We start from the raw sequence: 27,221 nt of genomic DNA on the forward strand, positions 1-27,221 counted from the left end.
TGGTGTGCAGGATTCCCGGGTTCGATTCCTGGCCAGAGCATACAGGAGAAGCGCCCATCTACCTCTCCACCCCTCCCCCTGTCCTTCCTCTTCGTCTCTCTCCTCCTGCCCGCAGCCAAGGCTCCACCGGAGCAAAGCCACCCTGGGCACTAAGGATGGCCCCATGGCCTCTGTAATAATAGTAATAATAATAATTTGCACTTTTATATCTGGAACTGCTCTACCCTGGCTGGTTGGCTCAGCAGTAAAGCATTTGTCTGGCTTGTGGATGTCCCAGGTTCTGATTCCTGGACAGGGCACACAGAAGTAGTGACGATCTGTCTCCCGAACCCTCTCCTCTCCCTTCTCTTTCTCTTTCTTCTCCTCCCGCAGCCATGGCTCAGTTGGAGCAACTTGGCCCTGGGTGCTGAGGATGGCTCCATGGCCTCTCTTCAGGTGCTAAAATAGCTTGGTTGCCGAGCAACAGAGGTACAGCCCCAGATGGGCAGAGCATCGACCCCTAGTGGGCATGCTGGGTGGATCCCGGTTGAGCACATGCGGAAGTTTGTCTCTCTACCTCCCTGCTTCTCACGTGAGAGAAAAAAAAATCTGGAACCGCTCTGTCATTAGGACTTAATTGCTTCTTGGTCTACAAGGCTTAGATGTACTACTAACTCTGCATGCTCTCAGTAGCCATGTCCTCTGTTGGAAATCTTTGTGCCAACCTCAGGGACTTAATTCCTACCAAATGTTTAACCACTTTCAAGTTTGCATGCACTGGATGGATGCTCTTATAAACTTGAGGCGTATGTACTTTTTCTAATCCAAGCATCTTTATTACATCTTTTCCCCAATATGATCATCTTTTGTACCTTTTATTCTGGTAAAAATGCAAGCAGATAGTGGGCCCTTGCAAAGTTCCGGGGTAGCAGGAGGAGTGGGGTCAAAAAAAATGTGAAGTTTTTGAGGGTGCTGTGAATCCCCACTATATTTTTTATGATCTGCAGGTGAAGGCTAAAACATTTTGGAATACTTGACTTGATAAATCTATGACAAATCAATCTATACAAACAAGTCTTCACACCTTTTGTCACAGCTGTAGTCTGCATGGGGACCTCTGAACTATTGAGCATAAAATCCTGGCCTGACCAGGCAGTGGTGCAGTGGATAGAGCTTTGGACTGGGATGTGGAAGACCCAGGTTTGAGACCCGAAGGTTGCCAGCTTGAGTGAGGGCTCATCTGGTTTGGGCAAGGTTCACCAGCTTGGACCCAAGGTCGCTGGCTAGAGCAAGGGGTTACTCGGTCTGCTGTAGCCCCACAGTCAAGGCAAATATGAGAAAGCAATCAATGAACAGCTAAGGTGTCACAACGAAAAACTAATGATTGATGCTTCTCATCTATCTCCGTTCCTGTCTGTCTGTCCCTATCTATTCCTCTTTGTCTCTTTAAAAAAAAAAATTCTGGTCATGAGCGTGATGACTGTTCTCTGTATAGGCCACCAAGAGGAAGCTGAGCAAAGACCAATATAAAACATTTTATTCTTTTCCAAGGGAGAGGAGGGGAGATAGACTCCCACATGCACCCCTACTGGGATCCATTCAGCAACCCCCAGCCGTGGCCATGCTCACAACCAAGCTATTTTTAGTGCCTGAGGCAGAAGCTCCATGGAGCCATCCTCAGTGCCTGGAGCTCATACATTTGAACCAATTGAGCCATGGCTGCAGAAGGAGAAGAGAGAGAGAGAAGGAGAGAAAAGGGAGAGGGGCAGGTGTGGAGAAACAGATGGTTGCTTCTTCTGTGTGCCCTTACTGGGAATTAAACCCAGGACATCTACATGCTGGGCCAATGCTCTACCACTGAGCTAACTGGCCATGGCAATACATAACTTTTTTTGTCATCAGATGGCTAGACAGTTTTCACAATCCCAGTTGTTGAAAATATAATTCTTTTCCAATATATTTAAAATATCATTATTGTGTGCAGTATTAAATTCCCATTTCTATTGGTGTCTGTTGCAGAACTTTCTGGTTTATTGAATGTATCTTTCTGGAAATAGGAATCTTTTCAAGACAAAATTGACTTCAGGAATTACTGAATAAAGATTTGAACCTATAATTATAGTATGAAACAATAAAGTCATAAAAACATTTTGTGATTATTAGTTGCCATTCAAAGAGGCATTTTTATTAGAAAACATCTAGATTGTGTTGAGTTCAAAGGTCAGGTTATAGCTCTCGTCAGCATGAAACCTTTTTGCTATGAAATCTGGTATGGAGTGCAATGATTTGTTGATGTAAAAACCATACAAACCTGTAGGGAATTTTTATAGGAGTTTATTTAAGCCAAAATTGGTGATAGTTGCTGGCAAGCAAGATTTCGAATGCTTTGTAGAATAGACAGTTTTGCAGTTTCTTTTATGTGTATGAAATTAGGGAGGGAACCTAAAGAAGATTACAAGAAGGTAGGCGAAAGCAAGATGGGGATTGAGTTACAGGATAATTCTGTGTTCTCCTGATGGTAGTTATCCTTATTTCAAATGTGTATTTACCTAGATGCATAAAAGCAACAAGCAGGGTTTGCTTAAGGCAAAAAATCTGCCTATTCAGGAATCTGTGATCTGGTCACCCTGGGAGGTAACATTCCATAGAACCACAGATTATACAAGCCAAATTTTTATAATATTCTTGGTCCATTATCCACCCTATCTTTAAATTAGAAAATTAATATATCACAGATAAAAATATAATAATTAAGGCATATCAGAAGGGTTAAATAAAGAGTGTTAAATTGTTCTTACCTTTTTTAAAATAAATATTTCATGTGTTTTATTTATTTTTTTAATTATTTCTATTCATTTTAGAGAAGAGAGACGGGGGGGGGGGGGAGATAGAGAAAGAAGGGGGGAGGAGCAGGAAGCATAAACTCGCATATGTGCCTTGACTGGGCAAGCCCAGGGTTTTGAAACAGTGACCTCAGCGTTCCAGGTCAACGCTTGATCCACTGGGCTACCACAGGTCAGGCTTGTTCTTACCTTTTAAAGATGGAAAATATCTTTTGCTTTAAATGTTTGTATGTTTGTACATAAAAGGATATAAAATGATGGCACAAAAATAGGAATTAACAAAACAAAACAAAACTTGACATCAATATGTATTTTTGTTTGTTAATTTTCATTGTTTATTTCTAAAGAACTGAACATTTGAGTTTTTTAAATTCTAAAAGACTACACACTTAAGAAAAGATGTTTGCAGTGTAAGCTTTAGTACTTTTATATGTATTACTTGGCGCGTTTTCTCTTTCTACGTAAAATAACTGAACATATCATTATTTACTCTCAGACAATAGTGGACAGCACTCCATTTGGTTGACTGTGAAAGTTCTCTCTTCTTCCACCTTAACTGAATTTATTGTATCTACCTAGACATTGCCTAATTCTTCTTAACCTTATTTACTATAAAAAAAAGAAAGTACTATTTCCAGGTGTAGAATTGGTGTGTTAACATCAAATTGCTCTCACATGTAGTACTGTGTTACCAAGATATAAACTTCAATATATTATTATGCTAGTATTCCTGTAGGTGAAATTTAGTGTGTACTATCCAATGTCAAAATCTGGGCAGTTATGGAAAAATTTATGTGTACGAGCATGCTAGGTCAAGAGGACATAAATCTTAAAGCAGCTAATAAAGACATAGGGAATGTAGTTTGAAGACTGGAAAATAATTCTAGAGAACACTTTTTACTGAAGGTCTTTGAGTCATTCCTACTGCTCACAAAAATTAGGAGATGTTTTATAGCTTCATATTTATTTTGAAATATCCCTTAAGTTTTGTGAGCAGTATAGAAGAGCATTAGATAGATGAGAGCAAGTATGTCACAAGACTTGTACTATGTCTCTAATGCCTAGAAATATTAAATATGTTTGAATGAATTAAGAAATCTGAACTACACACTTCTTTAAGATTTTTGTGTGTTTATTCATACAGATATTTACTGTGCTTTTTAAAGCCCAAAGGGGTAGTTGTTTTTAATGCTTTAGTCTTTTGGGAACTTTGGGATAGAATCAATTTGTAAGCTAAAGACTGCTAGCATTCTAAGTAATATTGGGAAAGAGCATCTGGTTAAACTAAGAGACTGCTCTTGGGTAGGTAAAGGATAACGTGAAGACAATTTGGCAGACAAAATACAGATGATTTTGAAATCAACATTTGGATCTACGCTCTTTTGAACACTACTGAGGACATTTTAAGAACTATAAATCTGTCTGCTTAAATATCAATAGCTAGATTTTTAAGCTGCTTTCACATATACTGTTTGTAGCCTTGTTTTATCTATGGAAGACAAGAAGCCTTAAGAAAAATTCTTGAAACAATGACTCTAACAGTTAATGAAATTGTTTTATAATAAGCATTATGCTTGCTTTACAGTAAACCTATGATGGACTTGTTGATATTCCTCTGTGCCCAGTATCACTTGAATCCATCAAGTTACACAATTGATTTGCTGTCAGCTGAAAAAAATCTGATTAAATTTAAGCCAAACACACCAGTAGGAATGCTGGAGGTGGAAAAAGTAATATTAAAGCCAAAAATTGTGGATAAGAAAAAACCTACACCTATAATACCAGAGGTAAGAATTTCACTGGAGATTTTGGTATTTTACGGCTAAAATACTAAGTTGATTTTTCAGTCATTATCTGTAATTCATTATAAATAAAATATGAATTGCCTTTTCTGGTCAGATTTGATGTGAACGTGGCTGGCGTGTTTTTCTATATGACTTTGTTTAGGATTCAGTTGGTTATTAATCCTTGGGTTAGGTAGAATTTGAGGAATACTTTGGATTTTAGATGCTATAAAGTGATCTGTATGACAGCATTAGAATCTGACAATTATGAATGATCTCTATTTTAGGATACTCTTTAAAATAGTATTTTATATGTAAAGGAAGATTTTAGAACCTTTTAATGACAATTCATTTGGCTCTTTTTTTCTCTGTCTCACACACACCACCTGCAGCTTCTTCCTTCTCCTTCTCTCTCCTAAGCTCCAAGGGCCCTTCCTTTGCCTCTGTCACTTGTTTTCTGAGCCCACATAGCCCAGATGGTTCACTTCTTCTACCTCTGTGATTTTTAAAATAAACAACAACAAAAATTTATTGAAGAATTTATCAAAATAATTTTTTGACTTCATTTACTTGGTAAGTTGTGGTTATAATTTACTAACTTCTAATTATTGCTCATTTAAGCTACAAAATGGATCAGTTTTCTATAATGTATGGATTTTAAGCAAAAAAAATTTAACCACAATATTCTAATAACATTATTTCCTTATATAATTGTTCTTTTTCTATAAGCAATAGAGGTAGAAGCTTATGGGTTTCAAGAAATACTCTTTCATTGGGAACAACATTAACCATTTTTAACTTCAGAAAATATATAAAGGTTTTATATTAATAATTCATTTACAAATGACTTGAGTACATATATTTTCATATTTTCTTCATATTCTTCAAAAGCATTTTACAAAGACAGTTAATTTTATTTTTACAATCCTAAAGCCTATTTGCTTTCTACAAAATGTTATTGAAAATTAAATATAAGGTCTACCGGAAAAGTCTGTCCATTTTGGGAATAAAACAAAATACAAATTTTTCTTACCGTCAATAAACTTTATTAAATAATATAATTGCCATTATTATTAATGATTTCTTGCCAGCGTGAGGGCAATTTGTATATCCCATTTTTGAAAAATGTTTTATCTTTTGATGCAAAAAATTGAACCAGTGCTTGTTTGATATCTTCTTCATTTTTGAATTTTTTGCCCTTCAAAAAATTTTGTAAGGACAAAAACAAGTGATAGTCAGAGGGTGCTAAGTCCAGGGAATATGGTGGATGTGACAGACATGCTTCTGTAGCATTTCTTCCTTGTTGAAATTCGAAAAACTACAGTGGCGTAAATGAACTTTATCAGTAGCCATGGGTACACTATCGCTTCACACATAAGACTAACGTGAATTAACTTTGTTTAGTTAATTTGCTACATCAGTATGTATACATTAAGTGATAAAAATAGAGAGGCACACATGCGCCAAATAAACATGTACTTACATGTTGAAACCTGTTGTGATAGAAACGGACAGAACTTTCCAGTAGACTTTATATTAAGTAGGTGTATGGCCAGGGACCGCCATTATGGCCATTCACATGCAGGTCCTTATTGAATTTGGGCAAATGGTAAAGAAATGGCGGAGTCGGAGGATGGTGGGCCATTCTGTTTATTGGTGTCTCATCAAGACAGGCAAGCCACAAGAGGAGGGCAAGAGATCAGGGAGACCTCTGCAATGCTGAGCAGAAACAGAGAGAGAGAGAGAGCACCCCTAGTTTGCTTCATTTTATAGTGAAGAAAATTAAAGCCTTTAAGCCAATATATATACAAATAAGGAAGTCTCTGATACAAAGCCACTTATCTGAGGCCTAAATGGTATTCCTCATAAGAGTGTACCACCCCACATCATGCAACAGTCAAGGGTGTGGGTGGGAAAAACTTAGTGTTGAGAAAATCTTAGTATTAAAAGGGTGAAGAGGCTTAGTCTTAAAACTAAGCCTTAGGCTATCAGGACCTTGCCTGCTTACAGCCTGTTTCTCACACCCAATGCAAACTATAAGCGAGCAAACATATACATCATATTTACAAACTTATTTGACCAACAACAGTAGGATATTGGTCTCTATATCTAAATATGTATGCTATTTATTTAGGTATAGATAATATTTATGCTATAGCATGGGATCATATGTGTCATTTCAGTTTTATGAATACATGTTAAGCTTTGAGGATCTGCAATCTGTAGATTTCACTTAGTATGGTCACATGGCTCAAAGTTATATTTATATATAGGATTTAATTCAGTTACATCAAAATGATCAGATGTGTAAAAATCTCAATTTTGAATTATTAAGTATCTAAATAAAGAATATTTTAATATTTTTACTAATACATTAAAGTTAGCCAAAGTAGTAATAATAATAGTAACAATAGATAGTCACAATAGCTAATTTTTTTTGAAAAAATTGTCCATTGATTTGAAAGAGGAAGGGAGAGGTGGGAGAGGAGTGAGAGAGAGAGAGAGAAGCCTCAACTTGTTGTTCCATTTAGTTTTACACTCATTGGTTGCTTCTTATATGTGCCCTGTTGAGGGATTGAACCCATAACCTCAGTAAGCCAGGATGATGCTCTATCCATTAGCTACCCAGCCTGCTAATGTTGATCATTGATAATTTAGTATGTGCCAGACATTGTGCTAAGTTCTTTATATGGATTATCTCATTCTTAAATAGCAAGAAGTTAAAAAGTTTTAGTGTTTTAACCAAAATACCCTTTTTTCTTGAGACACATAACAAATTATTAAAAGATAAATATCTCTCAACTGAAGGATAGAATAAAATATTTAAAGTAAATATTTTAAGGAACAAAGCAAAAATATCCATGTTTCTTTTTGGATTTAAATCTAGTTTTTTACACGGGTTATGAATTTAATCTAAAGTATTTAATAAGCAAACTATTTCTAAGAATCTGGTTTGGATTTAGGAAGTGACATTAATCAAAAAATTTTTACACTAAAATAGAAAAATTTTTTATTGTATGAATATATACTTGTAGATATCTCATTATTCTAGACATTGTTGTAGAAAGTTTATTTCAGTAAATAATGTTATAACTATGTCTTTAATCTGTGTTTCAGAAAACTGTGAGAGTAGTGATCAATTTTAAAAAAACACAGAAGACAATTGTGAGAGTGAGCCCACACGCAGCACTTCAAGAACTTGCCCCTATTATATGCAGCAAATGTGAGTTTGATCCATTACATACACTATTGTTGAAGGATTATCAGTCTCAGGAGCCACTTGACTTGACAAAATCTCTTAATGACCTTGGACTGAGAGAATTATATGCAATGGATGTCAGCAGAGGTAAGGCTTTTTGTTTTATTCATTTGACAGGATGTACATATATGTGTATGTGTTTGTATTCTGTTTATATATAGTTTTTCTCAAGTTCACAATGGCACCTTAATGGATCCTGTAGACAGAAGTCAATACATGGCACTGGAAATAAGAAACGGAAACTAAATGTAACAATTTAATTTGATTTCAGTGTTTGAAATTGTAATAAAAGCTTGTCTTTCTTAGCTGTGATTGTTGTACACTTTTCCATCTACCTATAGATATTTATTTTGGTGGAATTTAACTTAATTCTTTGTGGCTTTGAGATTTAATCAGGAAATGAAAATTTACATGTAAATTCATTATTGGTTTAATAAAGTGTGAATTACTGTAGACTCACTATGATTTTGCCAGAGTCTTAATTATCATTCAAGTTTGGAAGTTTCTTGCTAAATTTTTTTTTTAAGGTCAGCACCCAAAATCAACTGGCTTATAATATTAATCAGTTTAATTCCAAAAATTTCTAAATAGACATAGTTTGCAGTATTAATCTAGAAAAATTTGAAGATACTTCAAATTTTATCTTAGATAATGATGGTTTGCATGACGTCGCATAGAGAAATGCAAGCTTATTTATTCAACATAAGTCTGTTTTATTAAGAGAAATAAAAAGCTTAGAAAAGGAGATAAATGCTTACATCTTCTGTACATAGAGAACTTCAAACTTTATCCTGAGGTTTTGGCTTTATGTAAATCCATAGACAACTATTTCAACTCAGTGATGTTATATACTTGAACAAACATCATCTTTTAAGTCAATTTACCCTCTTTTACCCCCTCCTCTATAGCCACTTCTGTTACTGCCTTCAATAAGTCATCCTTACAAGGTAAGACATATGAATCAGTAGAAACAAATCATAACATGAAATCTCTTTCTCTTGGGTAAATGGAAAATAAGCTTTTAATTTTATCTATTTTCTTACTATTGCTAATGTGTGCAAGATTTTAACTTAGGAAAGCTTTGTATTTTATTTCCTGAAAAACAATTTATTATGTCCTCCTTGATTTCTGAATTTATTACAATAATTACATTTCAATTAAAATTACATTTCAATTTTAAATTAATATTAACCTAAGGATGTGAGAAATATATTCTTTTTTATTTTTTTTATTTTTATTTATTTTTTTTCCTAAGTGAGAAGCAGGGGGCGGCAGACAGACTTCTGGGCCAGGGGTGGAAGAATTCACCCAATTGGGATCCACCTGGCATGCTCACCAGGGGGCAATGCTTGGCCCATCTGGGGCATTGCTCCTCTGCAAACAGAGCCATCCTCAGTGCCCTGGCCAACTTTGCTCCTATGGAGCCTTGGCTGTGGGAGGGGAAGAGAGAGATGGAGAGAAAAGAGAGAGGGAGGGGTGGAGAAGCAAATGAGCACTACTCCTGTGTGCCTTGACTGAGAATCAAACCCGGGGCTTCCACAGGCTGGGCAGACACTCTACCGCTGAGCCAGCCAGCCAGGGCAGAAATATAATCTTGACACTCAGACAAGAAAAAATGATTTTGCTAGGATTTTTATTGTGCACAAAGGCTGGTAGTTTGATGATACCATGAAGGGATCTTAAGATTATTTCCACTGAATTATTATTCATAAGAATCAGGGTATATTTTCTGTAGGAAAATATTGCAGCCATTAAGTTGTTTGCAACTATTTTGTAATAAGTTGGAAAATGGCTTATGCTAAAATTAGCTTTTAAGCCATTTAAATGTGTTTAACACAATTGTAAACAAAACTTTTCCATGACATTTCTGAAATAAAGTATATAACATATTTTTATGGTGGTTACCTTTGGGTGGTAGGACTACGGGTGACTTTTCATCCTCCTTTTCTATATATAACAGAATTTTATAATGGAAATATATTACTTTCATAGTGAAAACTTTATTAAAAATAGACAATAATAATAAAGTCTGGAAGTCTTCTTTCTCCCATTAGAAAGGAATAGGGATAGGTTCAGATAGTTGATTACCATAATCATTACCACCTTACTAATATATACACAAACACATGCACACACAAAATAAACTGTGCACATTTTTTATTACCGAATCTTCTTTCTTTCTTGTGTTTTTCTAAAGCATAATGAGTTTCCCAATTCCAAGAATTAAGCTCACATAGTAATAATCCGATTATTTATTATTATAGCCTAAAATGAATAGCAAGCCTAATCAAAGGAGTTGAAATTTTCTATGTAAAGTGTATCCTGGTTAATCAAGGGGCAGACCTTTTAATTGGCATGACACGAGTTGTCAAACTCATTTGACAAGTGGATAGAGCAAATAGCTTTATCTGTCTGGAACTGACCTTGTACTCCCATGATAATAAAGAGATTGGAAAAGGTTATTTTGTGTTGTTGTTTTTTTCCAGCAAGAATATTCTGTTACTTGTACTTGGCTTTTGCTTCTATCTTTGCAATTCTCTGTGTATATAACCCAAAGTGAATTCCATATTTGGCCTTATTTTGAAGGTGTTGAATGCCTTGATTTCTAATACCACTTCCAGCCAAAGAAGTATGTAGTTTGTTGACTATTAAATGTTATGAACATAACCATAAGACGGTGGAATTGGAAAATTAAGAAAGCTCCTTTTACAGTGTTAGAATCTACAGGGTCAGTCCAGTTGCTTTAAATACCCCCATCTCGCCTGACCAGGCAGTCACGTAGTGGATAGAGCTTCAGACTGGGACACAGAAGACCCAAGGTTCACAACCCCCCGGGGTCTTTGGCTTGAGCATAGGCTCACCAGCTTGAGCACAGGGTCGCTAGCTTGCGGCCAAGGTCTCTGGCTTGAGCAAGGGATCACTCTTTGCTGGAACCTCCTGGTCAAGGCACAGGTAAGAAAGCCATCAATGAACGACTAAGGTGCCACAATGAATAATTGATAGTTCTCCTTTCTCTCCCTTCCTGTCTGTCTATCCCTCTGTCCCTATTTGTCCCTCTCTCTGTCTCTGTCATACATAAATAAATAAATAAATAAATAAATAAATAAATACTCTCATTTTCTAATTTTATCTGATTTATCAGGGGGCCTAGAATTTTGCATGCTATTCTTATAGCCTCTCTTCTGGAAACAGGAAACTACAGAATTCGAGTTGCTTTATATGTAAGCTCAACCCCCTGTTTTTCTTAGTGTTTAACTCTGACTTGCAGTGATCCCCGACATGGAGTATTAAATGAAGACTTAGGGGTTACCCTGTATAGAGGATGAATGGGCGCTTGGGAAATCACTTTACCAAAAATAATTATGTGAAATAATCTGGTTATATTTATTACACTGAACCAGCATGTGAATTTTTCATCTACTATACTTTTCCAACTAAATTTAATTGTGTATCTATACTCAATTAGTAGAGGATTTTATCCTAAAATAAATAGGGGCATTTCTTTAAAAAGAGAGAGAGATTATAAATCAGCTTTAAATGGACACCAGTTTTACTTGTACCATTTAATGTCCATGTGTCTTGGTTTAAACTATTCAAACTCTTTGGTCACCTGGATCCTCAGATATGTGATAGGGTGATACCACCTGCTTCCATTTCTTTACATCCCCCAACTTAGAAAAAAGGCTCAGAATGATAACTTATGATATCTACCTCATAAAAATTTTCTAAGAAATTAGGAATATAGAAAAATTTTAACCATAATGATCTATCTATATATTGATTATAATTGTTAGCACTGTCAGTAAACTCATTGTACCAAATGCATAGTTTATTGAAGATTTAAAGCATCAGATTTATAAAGTTTTATTTTATGAAATGTAGTTCTCCTTTAATATGTTATTGAGGCAAGTTGCATTAATTTAGTTATTGACATCAACTATCTTTGCTTTTCTGGGATAAGACCTACTTTTTTCATAATTTGATTTTTAAACATTCCTTTTAAATAAAGGTAGTATATGTTTACCCCTAAATAATTGGCATGTATTTAAGATTTAAATTTATTTAAGACTATACATTAATCCCTAACTGCTACTTTAGTTATATCCCTCTAGTTTCTGTATATATATATTATATATATTATATATATATAATATATATATCTTTGTTTCCTATATCACTAAGATTACACTGTGATTTACTATAAAATCCAAATGTTTCTTAGTAAAGGTGTTTTTAAAAATTTACAGATCCCCACTCCATAAAGAAGTTCAATCTGTTTGTTGAATAAAGCAGATCATTTATCTTATAGCATTTCCTACATTCAGAATGTTGCTAATTGCATCCCATGATGCCACTTAACATGTTTCTCTATAATATTTTCTATAATTTGATTGTTAGATCTAGAATATTGATCAGATTTGGTGAATTACTTCATAAGTAGTATTGTGTACTTCCATTAGCAGATATGTAATGACAAGTTACTTTTTTGATGTTAGCCATAGATAATTATTGCCTATATTTTAGTTCATTAGGAGTTGAAAAATGGTCATAATCTATTGCAAACATTCCTTTAATTATTAGTTGTGATATTTCTAAAACAAATTTCCCCATGTCAGCTGTTAGTCTATCTATGTATAGAATTCATTCAGAAAAGGCAGGAAAATGTGATCCTTTTCTTTCATTAGTTTTTAAAATGATGATTCCCTATTGTTACACAAAGATGAACCATGAGGATCAGTTGCTTTTTTAGTAGGAATATGAATGCATAGAACTAAATGTGTGTTTCACTTTATTGAGTTATTCTTAAGATAACCAAATTTTTTGGACTTTTGCCAGTAGAAACCATATGAGATTGGTTCCCGAGGCCTTTTAATTTCACCCCAGTAGATTTTGATTGCTTTTCTCTGGTATGACTAGATACTCCAAGCTCATCTTGTATATTCTTTGGCATCAACAATCAACCACCCTTAAGCAATCAGAGTTTGTTTTAGTGGGAAGTGGCAGAAAGACTGGGCCAGGATTACTCAGCACTGCTGGAGTTGTTATTGTTTGTAGACCCTTTCAGTTGGCATCAGGAAATAGATTTTGGAAAATGAAGTATTACATATGCGACCTTGAAGTTTGACATTTGCCATTCTGATTAAAGTGTGGCTTTTTGATTTCGGTGCTGTTGACATTGGGATGGGATGATTCTTTGTTGTTGAGGGGCTGGCTTGGACATAGTGGTGTGTTTAGCAGTATCACCAGCCTCTCTACCCAGCAGATACCAGTAACACATTTTCTCATCCTGACCCTAGTGTGACAACCAAAATAGTCTCTAACATTGTCAGATGTCCTCTGGGGGTGGGTGGGAATCACCTTCAGTTGAGAACCCCTGGCTTAAAAAAAATATCACTTATGAAATATATATCAAAGTACTAAGTAACTATAATAAATCATATTTTGGAGAATAAAATATTTTAGCGCTGACACAAAAATATAATTCAAAATAAAGAAACAAACTGTATAAGGCAATTTTGTATCTCATTTAATTAGAAGCTTTTTATGTTAAAATGTTAGTAATTGTTTATGGAACACAGACTTTGAGTCACAAAGAATTGAGTTTGTCATAGCTCTGTAATTTCTTGATTACGGGCCCTGAGTTAAGTATTTTAGTTTCTGTAAGCTTCAATTTCCTCTGCTGTGAAATGGGAACAGTAATACTAATTATATCTATTGCTTGGAGAATTAAATAAAATATAAGGTGCCTAGCAGAGTGCATGGTTCCTAGTACACCATAATTAGTAGCTTTTATAAGTAGCTAAAATTTTCAAAGGAAAGTAATTGAGAGAAAACTTGTAGATGAACATGCAACTCCATTGTACAAAAAATCAAATACCTTTTTTTTCTATTTTTAGAGTCTTGCCAAATATCACAGAACTTAGACATTATGAAGGAGAAAGAAAATAAAGGGTTTTTCAGCTTTTTTCAACGCAGTAAGAAAAAGCGGGACCAAGTAAGTATTTCCTTATCATTTTACAAGATTTTTCTAATCTGTTTTTTGATCGTACGTGCTTTTTATCTTGAATTTACAGTTTGATTTCTTTTCATTTTTTTTATTAGACTGCAAGTGCTCCAGCAACTCCTCTAGTGAGTAACAATCGCCCAACTTTTACAAGGTCCAATACCATTTCCAAAACGTACACTTCAAACACCTTGCCGTCAGACGCACCCAAGAAGAGGCGGGCTCCGTTGCCGCCGATGCCCACGTCTCAGAGCGTCCCGCAGATCCTTGCTCACACCCAGGAGAGGCCAGTGTCTTGTGTCCTGAAATCTAGGAGTGTGGATGAAACAGACAAGGTGAGTAATTTTGTTTTGTTGTGTTTTTTCCTTTGTTTTAGGATAGGTCACGGAACGCTCTAATTTCTCTCTCACCTAACTTGTTTTTTCCATAGAGTCTACTAATAAGGTTAGGAACAGTTATAAATAGTAACAGTGAATAAATAGTTACTAATAAGATTGATTCTGGGAAGAGATTCCCTATAAATGTACAGTTCTGTGATGTAGTACAAAATAAATATATTAATTTTAAGTAGCTTTCACATTCAAGTAAATAAATCATCCATAAACCTTAAAGTGCTGATCGATTAAGACCCAGGTAGAGGCTCTTGCTTTTATATATTAGGAATGAAAATGCTTATTTTTGAACAATTTTTTTTTTTTGTTGTTGTTGTTGTTTTTGTTTGTTTTTGCGAAGCTGGAAACGGGGAGGCAGACAGACTCCTGCATGCACCCGACTGGGATCCACCCGGCATGCCCACCAGGGGGCGATGCTCTGCCCATCTGGGGCTTCGCTCTGCTGCATTCAGAGCCATTCTAGCACCTGAGGCAGAGGCCACAGAGCCATCCCCAGCGACCGGGCCATCTTTGCTCCAATGGAGCTTCGGCTGCGGGAGGGGAAGAGAGAGACAGAGAGGAAGGAGAGGGGGAGGGGTGGAGAAGCAAATGGGCGCTTCTCCTGTGTGCCCTGGCCGGGAATCGAACCCGGGACTCCTGCACGCCAGGCCGACGCTCTACCGCTGAGCCAACCGGCCAGGGCCACAATTTTTTTTTTTTTAACAGCGACACAACCTTTGTGTCCCTTTCATGAGTTTCTACCTAGATGTATCTTCTTGACCTTACTCAGAGAATTGTCTGGAACATAGATACCCTATAGTTAAAAAAAATCTTTATATGAAATATATTTGTTACTTTTAGATATTTTTATGTTCAAAGCACTGTTTGTTCTACTTGTACCTTTCGACAAGCTTTCTTATTATTGCTCCTCTTTAATCCCAGATTTTCCTGAATTATGTTGTTTTGTGAAAATCCATTTGCAAAGCTACTTTTTATCCCCATAAAATCTGTACTTTCCTTGCTATATTCCTATGGACTATAACTGAAGTTTTAAGTAAATGTGATTGAACATGAAGCTGTGTATTTTGTTGCTTTTAATCAGACAAATGTTTTAAGTAACTGTGAGAGTGGATTTTATTTTGAGAGTTTTAAGATACTTTTTTTATATCTAGGTGAAGGGTTTGATTCTCTTGGAAGTTTTAGTAAACTCAGTGCTCAGATAGGCTTACTCTTCCCAACAACTAATGAGTATTTCTGTGCTTACTTTACTTAAAAAGAGGTAACTATTGATTTTAATTTTAATTTGTCATATGTTATCTTTAGAAAGTAAATAGCTAGCTACTCGAATAGATAGAAATGAATAAAAAATGCTTAAACTCAGTAATTACTTGGAAAATCATCTAGTAAGCTATTTTTTAAATTTCTGGTAGGATTCTCTTATCTAATGGTTGTGGTATAAAATCTCTTTTTATAAATTAGAAGGATAATTACCTTTTCAAATGATTTAACAAGTTTTACTAACAAGTTTTCTAGGTTAAGTCCTTGGTAGTTGGGTAGTGTTACAGAAGGGATGATTCTTGGATTCAGTTTTAAAATATACTGCTCACAAAAATTAGAGGATCAGGGAACGTGGAGCTACTCCAGTACTTTCAGACTTTTGTATAGTGCATTTTCACCAACGAAATAAAAGTTAGTTTTGCATCTCATTTGCATAATCAAACAACTGTCTTTGACTTGTCGTTTGCTTTTTTGATGTTCTTGTTTAATTAAAAAAAATCAAATGCTTTTTGTTTCATCACTTCATATTCATTTTTGAAATATTCCCTAATTTTTGTGAGCACTTATGTGTGGGAGTGCACTCAGCAGTCAAGAGAATCTCTACTCAGATGCAAAATGTGAAGACAATGGTTTGCCTAGGCACGAGTAAGAAACAGAGTGAAACCGAGTGACATAGCAGGCACCAAGTCAGGGTCACCACAGGCTTCATTTTGTCGCTGTAATCCTTTTCATTTTTTCATAGTAAGTCATTTAAAAGTTAGCATTTCTAGGATTGTTTTCTATTTTTAATTACCATAAAACTTCATTATAAGGGTATAAATTATGATACTCTTCACTACCAGAGTCTGTTGTTTTCTTCATAAAGAAATAAATCTTGGCCACTACTCTCAAATCTTTATTCCATCTGTCCTAGCACAGTCTATTCTAGTAAACTTCCTTTGTGGTTGGAACCCAAAGAGGTCTATGTTGTCTTTCTAATAGTCTACTTCTTACGATTCGAGGCTGCACTACCAATGACTTCACTGAAAGGTATTTCTTTTGATTCACATCCTCTGCTCTATTGCTCTATTGCTCTATTGCTTTATGACCAGTTGATGGCCCCATGTTAAGTAATCTTTTTTTTTTCTTTTTTTTTAAGTATATTGCCTTTGGCAGACTAGACATCTTTACACAATTTTCTAATTAACATTTTTCTTTTGATCTGGCCATATGAATAGTTCTTTGATGTATTATTCAGTAGGGCCAGGATTATTTGTTTTTCCCTAGAGAAGCTGAAGAACCATTTTTTATTTATTGATTATAAAAATTCTCAACGATTCAGCTGTGTTTCTGTTTGTGTCCACATCCAGGCATATGTTCATGTGAATTCATGGCTTCCTACACATCTCATAACTTATTTAACTTCCTGACCATATTAGATGTAATATATGACCCCTTGATCTTGACTTTCTTTCTTCTTTTGTCCTGATTCTTTTCTGATGTTTCAGCTCTTTTTCACTTTTTTTATACTACTTTCTTTATCCATTTCCTAAATTTGAAAGTATACCAGAATCCTTTTATACGGATTAGCCTATATTTACTGCATTTTTTCAGAGAAAACATCTAATGCTGTGAATAGTGTCCCCCTAAGAGATATGTCCCAGTCCTAACTCTCAGTATCCTGTGAATGTGAACTTATTTTAAAAAATCATTTTTGCAGATGTAAATAAGTTATGGACCTAGCGATGAGATCATCCTGGATTTAGGTTGGGCCCAAACCCAGTACTGGTCTCCTGATACAATGAGGAGACACAGGCACAGAGACAGAAAGGAGAAGGCCTTGGGACAATGCGGCAGAGATTGGAGTAATTCTGCCACAAACCAAGGAGTCCTGAAGCTGGAAGAGGCATGGGGGGATCCTCCCTAATGCTTTCCAAAGGTTATGGCCCTGCTAGCACCTTAATTTTAGACTTCAGGCTTCTAAAACTGAAAGAATAGATTTTTGTCGTTTTAAACTACCTAGTCATGGTAATTTGTTATGGCAGCCCCAAGAAACTAATACATCATCTTTGTAATTCTAATCCCAATGTTTCTTTAGTTGTAGTTTCAAATTATAGTTGCTTATTGACTCATCACTACCTGAAAATCAGCATATTTGAAATCAAACTTTTTTTTTTCCTCCCATGTGGAAAACTTCAAGATCATCTTTAATGTTTATTTCTTTTAGTTTTAACATCCAATTAGTGAGCGAGCAATCCTTCATTCAGTCTCTCCTCATGTCTCCTTGTCCCTTATTTTCAATCTCTCACCAAGGCAGAGAGTAAGAAGATCAGTACTTAACTTGTCTCCCCATTTCTTGTCTCCATAATAAAAATAATTTGGCAAGTTGCTACATTTATATTTGTAATTAACACTTCCAACTTCAGAGACTTGGGATAGCCAGCTGTTACTTTCTGGGCATTCAAGGCCCTCTACAAACTGATCACAATTTTGGAGGGAAGATTATATTTTCCTTCCTCCCTTCCATCCTCCCTCCCTCCTTCCCTCCTCCCTCCCTCCTTCCCTCCTCCCTCCCTCCCTCCCTCCTCCCCTCCCTCCCTCCCTCCCTCCCTCCCTTCCTTCCTTCCTTCCTTTCATCCTTCCTCTCAATCATTCATTCATCCTTTATCTTCTTTTCAGCTTTATTGAAAGAGAATCATCAAATAAAATTGTAAAATATGTACATCGTAGTGATTTGAAATATGTACATTGTGAAAGAATTGCCACAGTCTAGTTAACACATCTATCACCTCTCATATTTCTCTCTCTCTCTTTCTAAAAGTATTTAAGCTCTACTGTTTTAGCAAATTTCACTTATGTAACAATATTATCACTGTTAACACCATGCTTTACATTGTTCTCAGACCTTAAAAATCTTACAGCTGAAAGTTTGTCCCACTATACCACCCTCTCCTTATTTCTCCACCCCCCTGGCAACCTTTTCCACTCTGTTTGTATGGGTTTGACTTTTTTAGATTCCACATAAAAGTGATATATGGAATGTAGTATTTGTCTCTCTGTCTGGCTTATCTCATTTTATATTGCCCTCAAGCTCCATCCATGTTGTCACCAAAAAAGCAGGATTTCTTTCATTCTCATTGCCAAATAATATTCTATTGTATATGTATTTATATTTATCCCATCTTCTTTATGCATTACCATACATGTACATTAGGTTGTTTTCCATGTCTTAGCTACTGTGAATAATGCTGCATTAAACATGGAAGTGCAGGCATCACTTCAGTGTACTGTTTTTATTTCCTTTGCATATCCAGATTTGGGGATTGCTGGATCATATTGTAGTTCTAATTTTAATTATTTGAGGAACTTCCATACTGTTTTCTACAGTGACTGTACCAATTTAAATTGTGCCAATAATCACAAGGACTACCTTTTTTGCCACAACCTTGACAGCACTTACCTATCTTCTTTTTTAGAAATAGTTTTAAAAGATTTAAAATTGCAGATGACATTTAATATTATATTAATTTCAAGTGTACAGTGTAGTGATTAGACATTTATATAACTTACAGAATGATCACCTCAGTAAACTTAGTGCCCACCTGACACCATACACAGCTATTACAGTATTACTGAAGATACTCCCCATGCTGTACTTTATACCCCATAACCGCTTTTGATGATAGCCAAACTAACAGGTGCAAGGTGGTGTCTCATTGTGGTGTTTTGATTTGCATTTACCTGATGATTAATGACATTGAGCATCTTTTTATGTACCTGTTGGACATTTGTATATCCTCTTTGAAAATTTTCACTTCCATCCCTTGCCCATTTTTTTTATAATTGCATTATTTGTTTGTGTGTTTCTATTGAATTGCATGCGTTTTAAAATGTATTTTGGATACTAACCATTTATCTAATTGATGGTTTACAAATATTTTCTCCTTGTCTGTAGGTTGCCTTTTCATTTTGTTGATGTTGTCTGTTGTTGTACATAAGCACAATTTTATTTTTAAACTTTAATTCCTAATTATTTTCACTACACTTGTAACTCTAACCAGAAGATATGACTTGTTGCTCATGCAAATCCTGTTTCCTGTCCTTTCTGAATGGAATGTCCTCAAGTTCCATCTTTTCATTTCTACTCACCTGTTTAAATCTCATTTGTTCTTTTATCTGCTTCATGGAGAATTTTCTAAAGACTCCAACACAGAGTGATGTTACTTTCTCTGGATTTTTCTCTCTTGTGTCTTGGTATCAATTTATGAACATGTGGACGTATTATGTTTATATGATACATATTTCTAAAGATAAAAAGGAAAATACAGTGCGATTCTCCTTTTCTTTCTCCTAGCCAGATTCTTCTGCCCAGAGGCAGTTATTACTAACAGCTTCTCATGTATCTTTCCAGACATAATCTATGCATATCCGAGCCGATATTCATGCAACATATTTTTTTCAGGTAGTCCTATACTATATGCACTATGCTATATATAACTCACCTTTTAATACATACTTATTAGTACATAAAGGACTTAACCTTTTCAAAGGCTGTACAACATTTCATTGATATACACACACACACACACACACACATATATAAAATGATATGGGGTAAATACCCCATCCTGTAAAGATAAATGTTTGTTTTGTGTTGTGTTTAAAGCTTTTAACTTTGTTAGTTTTCTTTCTTTCCTCTCCCCAACTAGAGGGCAGGAATTGTGTTCCCCACCAAAATTATGTAACATAGTAGGCATTCAGGAGAATTGATTAGTAAACTTCTACTAAAGCTTTTACACAGCTGCATATAGTATGTACAGTGAGAATTTCTGTCACACAGAATATCATTACATTTTTGTATTTTATGTGAATATGTGGTAAATTTTCAGAAGTACATGGATAGCTTAAAAATTGCTTCCATTTTCTTTGTAGTAATTGGTCCAGGTAATTCTAGGTAGTATTTTTCTTAAGGTTTTACAGAAAATGCAGAATTTTGCAATGTTGTATTGAAATGTAGTATATATTACATAGTACATATAAATGAAATTAATTCCTGAATTAAAGTTGTTTATATAGCCAGATATAAAGATTCAGAAAATTTCACAGAGCTATAAGTTTATGGGTGAATTTTACTTATTTTTACTGTTTTCTTATCTTAAATTTAAAAACAAAGATAGTTATTATCACTGTAGACATTTTATATCTATTTGAACAAACAAGATAGAAGGTGACAGAGGACAATCTGACTTTGGGTGGTGGGTATGCAACATAATTGAACGACAAGATAACCTGGACTTGTTATCTTTGAATATATGTATCCTGATTTATTGATGTCACCCCATTAAAAAAATAAAATTATAAAATAAAAAAAAAAAATAAATAAAAAAAAGTTCATGGAGCATATTAGATACATTCTTATTCTGTAATTTTTATGGTTTAGGAAGTAAACCACAAGGGTGCGCTGTTTAACAGAACTACAGCATTCTGATTTTTCTAATTTTTCCCCCAAAGCATCCTTTAATAAAGCAGAAAAAAATATTGGAAATAGTTACATTATACTAGAAATAGAAAATGCTCATCTCTATGGATGAAGTACCAAAAATAGAGCTAGAGAGATAAATAACAGTGATGCATAACAATGTGATTTCTAATTAGCACAGTTTTATTCATTTTGAGTTTTATTTCATTTTAGTGTTCTTTTTAAATAGTCTTTGGTATGATGTTTGCCTTGGGCTTATGGATAAATCATTCTATCTGCAGCATGGAAAAAATTCTGTCAACAACATCTATTTTATACTTTCTGGATGTCTGTATTTAATAATTTGCTTCATTCTTCTAAGGCATTTTTTAATGCTCGCAAATTATTTGAATAGTGATTTGGGAGCTTAAACTGAAAATAAATCAACTGAAACTATTCACATGAAAGGCTGTTGATTTTCTGAGCTAAATCTGGCAACCAATTGTGCAGTTTCCAATGAGAATTCAATGAAGATCCACGTTAGTAAAATAATTTATCCTAACCTTTTTTTGAAACATTACTGCATCTAAAATTATTTTATCCCCCTAAAGAATATATTTTAAAGACTACATAGATTACTGTCATTGCTACAGTGTTCTTTTCATGTCCCTAAATTTTTCTATATTTTATTTTACATGATTTCAAACCTTGTGTCATTTTCCTTATCAAGGAGAATATACCATCTTCACCAGAAATGATCAGGCTGGCTTTAACTTAGCGGTTCCTCTGAGTCAAGTTCACTTGTTAGAAATGATCATTTGGAGAGGAAAACTATCCAATTAGAATTTTTTAGGCAGTTTTTGTTGGTACTTTTTGAACATTATGTGAATAGAATTTTGCCTAAAGATTTGGAATGCCATTTGTGTCAACACAAATGCCCTAGTTGGCTCATGCTGTTATTTACATGAACTATTGTATGAAATGTATATAGTTATTTACAATAAGATTATATGCATATATTTATTTACAAAGATTGTTACTTATTTCACACATGACAGAAGTCAGACATGTGACATTGACTAGAATTGAAAATGACTTAGAATTCTAGAATTGAAACTAAGTTCAGAAACCCAGTTTCTATACAATATCCACTAACCAAGTGTCTGTGAAATGTGGACTTCATAAGATCAGTGTCCAAACGTGTCCTGGTATTATTGACAATTAGCCTTTTAACACTATTTTAGATTTGAAGAAAAGGAAGAATGTTGGAAAGAAGCTGTATGTAATCTTGACCCTTAGAATTCACAGAACCTTTGAGCGAATTCTTCTGTTTTGCACATTTGGTACAGCACACTTAGAGTTATGTGTATCTATAATAGAAAGCAGCTTTTCCCAGGCTACTAATATGGTCCCTTTTTTTTTTTTTTTTTTTAGGGCATTAGCTTTGGCAGGAAACACAGTAAGGAATTAATTTGATTGGGTTTTTCACTTGGTCTTGGTCTCATTTTGCATTCTATTGCAGACAAACACTCAAATATTGAGAAATTGAAATACTTTTGCCATCAATTATTATGCAAGTGAAATTTAATACTTGGAATGTTACTTTTTTGATGACTGATTTAATTGTTTTAGAAAAATGTTTGACGTTACTCATCTTTTACCCAGTTTTATCTTTTAATATTTACTGTGGTTTATAAGCAGATGATAGATGGTTTAATGTTTATGAAATGTGCTAGCATATATGTGATCTTAGTTTCACTTAATGAGTTTTAATTCTAGTTTTATACAGAGTTATTAGGGTGGTTGCAATAGAGTATTATATTTGTAATCTTTAAAAAATAGCTCTCTTTAGTTTTTTTTTATATAACATTTGATTTCCCTCTCTACTTTTCTGCTTTATTTATTATATAGAAAGTGGACCACACACATAATTCTACAATTGCCTAGGAACAGTGGTTGCCATGGCATTTTCAGTTTGATATATGGGATACAGCTGTCTGTACTTCCAAAAATATGACTTGTTTCATTTAGTAGAGAAATGTACCAGCACTGTATAACATATAATCTCCTTTCCCTTTTAAGGCTTTCACAGATATAAGATAAACTTTGTCATTTTAGTTTTCATCAAATTTTCAAAGGTTCATATCATAATAGTGAAAGTGATGATTAGTGCTTATGTGGCACTTACTAATGTTTCAGACAGTGTTTTAAGCACATTACTCATTTAATGTGCACAAAAATCCTCTGAGCCATTATAAAGTTAAAAGAACGGTACTATTTTAAAAAGTGAATTTTGAAATGAGTGAATTTCTCTTTTTTGTACTACATAGTATATACAAAAGCTGTGCTCTCTGAAGTACATACTGAGTTAATAAAATATCGTTAAAAATGTGTTAGGAGTCTTTCTTTAGAAGTTCTCATAGAATGAAATTTATTTTGTTTCCTACCACTGTGATATTTGGGATCTCATGGGGGAGACATGCCTTTTGCTGCTAGCCAGCATATATTAACAGAGGCCAGAGCAGAGAGGAACCACAGTGGGGTCACTAGAATAATGCCTGCTCTGCAGCTATGACTCCCTTGCTAGGATGAACTGAGCTGGTCCCAGTTTGTTCTCATGATTGCTACTTCACTCTGGTAGAGGGCCAAAATTCAGTTAACCTGTAAATGTTTAGGATTTTCCTACCGTGCCCCTAGACACCTCTTCATCTTGGTTACTGTGACCTCACCGAACCATGGTTACCACCATCCTCAGTCCTTTAAGCTTGAGCCTGAGTTCTGCCGTGTCCTGATTCATCTTGCCTTTTTACATTTAAGATGTACTACTTACTTAGGCACTCACCTTTGGCCATTTAAAAAAATGGTATAAGTAAGGGATCATCAGTAGTAAGACTTGGTTATATGCTATTCTAAAGTATTGTAGGGTTGATGAAATGAAAACACTTGTTGTTTCAGGAAAAGAAATGTAAAAACCTTACAAGGGTATAACAGGTTGTAAAATTGTGTGTGTGTGTGTGTGTGTGTGTGTGCGCGCGCGCGCGTGCGTGTGGACGCGCACGTTTTCTGACATGACTAGAGAAGAATGGAAAGGAAGTCTCTTATGGCAGAAGCCCTAGCCTGGCTTGAGAGACAATCTTGGATTCTCATAATAAATCTATTAAATTCTCGTCATTGTTAATTTATCTCACTGTCTTCTTCTTCATCTACCTGGAACAAGCCATTGAATTTCTTTATGGCTCGAGTTTCTCCTCAGTAGAGTAAGGTTTTCTAACTATAATAAATTTCCAAATGTCTCTTTCAACTCTAGTATTTTAAAATTATTTTTTTGTTGTCTTTTAAAATTAACCTTTAAGGAAATGCAAGTACTTGTTACATAGACCTTTGATTTGATCAGTGTAAATCAGTACGTCCTTATACTACTCTTCTGAGGATTTTTAAACACTAAAGCAACGTTTTTCAACTGCCGGTTCATGGACTACTGACAGTCCACCAGAAGTTTTGTGCTGTTTCACAAAAGAGTGAACCACTCTGTTGTTATATGAAGATTATAGACCCAGTGAACTAGTCAAATTCATTTATGCTCAGGGTAATTGCCACCTACCAGCCTGTATCATTGAGGAGAATACTATTGAGGTTGTCTTAGATATCTTAGGAACTTGTATACTCATTTGAACAACCTTTTGTACCATGCAGAGCATTTACAAATCATGCGCAACAGACAAAAAGCACCCAGACAAACTTATGTAGTATTCAATGCATTGTACATGTGGTATTTGGAAACCAAGTGCCAGCTTACACTATCATGTGCACTGTGATAAAACTTTATCTCTTGCATACTTTTGTTTCCAGCCTCCTCCCTGTCTCAGTAGTATACATTTTTATATGCTTGCACAAATAGCCATGCATGTACTCGCCATATTGTTTGGAATGCATCCATATTGTTTGCAAACAAGTTATATGTTTTAGTGTCATTGTGCTGTAAATCTTAAACTCCACAAAATGTTTTGCTTCAAAATCAAAAATAATAGTCAAAAGAAAAGTAGTGATGACTTTAAAGTAAACCAAGTACTAGTGCTTCAAATCTAAAAGAAACAGTGAAAAAAATAGGCATTCATAATTTAGAAGGTGCAACAGAAACCAAAAAAAAAAAAAATGAAAAGGAATTTTGTTAGGCAGTACAATAAGGAGTATTTAAAACTTGCTTTCACTATAGTATCTGGTAGGGAATTATTGCCTCAGCCCTTGTATGTAGTATATTCTGAAATTCTGTCAAATGATGTCATGAAACTTTCCATACTTACTCATCATTTGCATTTGAAGCATAGCAATCTTATCGAAAAGCCACAGGATTTTTTTTGAAAGATTACACAACCAACTCAAAAGTCAGAAAAGTCAAATGAAGAAAATGATGATGTGACAAATTGCTGCTTTGAGCTTCCTATTTAGCTGCCCTTTGAATATTGAAAATGAAAAACCATTCAATATGGTGAAGAATTAGTAAAGCTTTGCATCTTAGATGTGACTTGAACATTTTGGGTCCTCAAGCCACACAAAAACTTGAGATATACCACTTTCAGACAGTACCATTCAAAGAAAAAAAATGTTGATATGGCCAATGATATTAAAAAGCAAATTATAGAGGGGATAAAGAAATTGAAATCTTTTGCCATTCAACTTGATGAATCAAGTGATGTGAGTTATACTGATAAAAAAGGCTTTGGGGAAGAACTATTCTGTTATCTTGATCTACCTGGTCAGACCACTAGTTCAGAGATATTTAATGCTCTTAAAGAGCACTTTCAAGAGGAGGGCTTAGACTGGGGAAAATACAGTGTCGGACTGTGTATGGATAGTGCTAAGAGCATGACTGGACATCACTCAGCGGCAGCTGCAAAAATAAAGGATGTTGTGCATCCAGAAATATTACCTACACGGTATGATTCACTAGTAGCATTTAGTTGCACAGAAAGTTTCCTCTAAATTGAACATAGTGTTAAATGACACAGTGAAGATCACTAATAATATTCGTAGTGAAGGTTTGCACTCCAGACTGTACATGACACTATGTGACAGCATGGTTTCACAACACTAGCATCTTCTCTCTACAAAAGTGAGCTGTCTCTCAAGAGGAAGGGTTCTTTCATGCCTTTTTTTCTCTTTCATGCCTTTTGACCTGAGAGAAAAAGTGAAACAATTTCTGCAAGAGCAACACTCTGTATTAGTAGAGCTTTTGTTGGAGAAAGAAGGGATGGCTAAGCTTGCATATATGGCAAATATGTTTAACCTCTTCAACGAACTAAATATTTTTCTTTAGGGGTTAAACAAAAAACATTTTTACATTAAGAAATAAGATGGATGCTTTCAAAAAGAAACTCTTCCTTTGGAAAAGTAAAATACAGGAAGAAGATGTAGAAATATTTGTTTTTTAAAGACTTTTTGGTTGCTGCAGACATGAACCAGAAATTCATATCTAAAATAAATCAACATTTAAGAGCATTAGTTCAAAACTCTGACCACTATTACCTTGGAAATGAGGATCTTCATAAAGGTAATCTCTGGATCCATAACTCATTATATGAACTTCTGCTCCCTTAATCACTATGAAAAAGAAAACTGATATTTTTATTTTCGATGATGTCACTCTGGTGTCCAAACGTAAAATGCAGTCATTGTCACAATTTTGGATATCACTGGAATGGGAATATCCATCTCTTAGTTACAAACCTATTGAATTTTTAATCATATTTTCTACTACCTACTTGTGTGAGAAGACTTTTTTATTCCAATCACCAAAAAAGACCAAGCATAGAAACCAAATGGATGTCAATGCAGTGCTCCGTCTCAGAAACAAAACTGCGGCCTCGATTATCAAGTGTTTTTTTTTGTTTTGTTTTGTTTTTAAGATTTTATTTATTCATTATAGAGAGGGAGAGAGAAAGAGAGAGAGAGAGAGAGAAGGGGGGGGAGGAGCAGAAAGCATCAACTCCCATATGTGCCTTGACCAGGCAAGCCCAGGGTTTTGAACCGGCAACCTCAGCGTTTCCAGGTTGACGCTTTATCCACTGTGCCACCGCAGGTCAGGCTATCAAGTGTTTTTGCAAAGAAACAACAGCAGGTTTTGCACTAATTTTACTTGAATTAAATATTGCTCTCTAGAAATTTCAGTTGCATTTTATTTAAAAATATATATATTTTTACTGGTCATCTCTTTATTGTAGAGAATTTTCATTTTATAGAATTGTAACTAAAAGATGATGGACACAATA

The 27,221-nt window shown here is 34.8% G+C and overlaps 1 protein-coding gene across 11 annotated transcripts in view; it reads left to right on the plus strand.

The window, feature by feature from the left end:
* COBLL1 (cordon-bleu WH2 repeat protein like 1) overlaps nt 1–27,221 on the plus strand; it is a 193,415-nt gene that overhangs the window by 124,378 nt on the left and 41,816 nt on the right. For 9 of the 11 annotated variants that reach the window (XM_066278961.1, XM_066278957.1, XM_066278953.1 and 6 more), the window contains 5 exons: nt 4,408–4,609; nt 7,724–7,952; nt 8,774–8,812; nt 13,763–13,860; nt 13,968–14,204. In XM_066278961.1, coding sequence (XP_066135058.1) covers nt 4,408–4,609; nt 7,724–7,952; nt 8,774–8,812; nt 13,763–13,860; nt 13,968–14,204 — 805 coding nt within the window. The remainder of the gene's footprint in view (nt 1–4,407; nt 4,610–7,723; nt 7,953–8,773; nt 8,813–13,762; nt 13,861–13,967; nt 14,205–27,221) is intronic. The other 2 variants (XM_066278956.1, XM_066278964.1) reach the window with 1 other exon arrangement.

Source organism: Saccopteryx bilineata, chromosome 5 (assembly GCF_036850765.1).
Source record: "Saccopteryx bilineata isolate mSacBil1 chromosome 5, mSacBil1_pri_phased_curated, whole genome shotgun sequence".
NCBI classification, from domain to species: Eukaryota; Metazoa; Chordata; class Mammalia; order Chiroptera; family Emballonuridae; genus Saccopteryx; species Saccopteryx bilineata.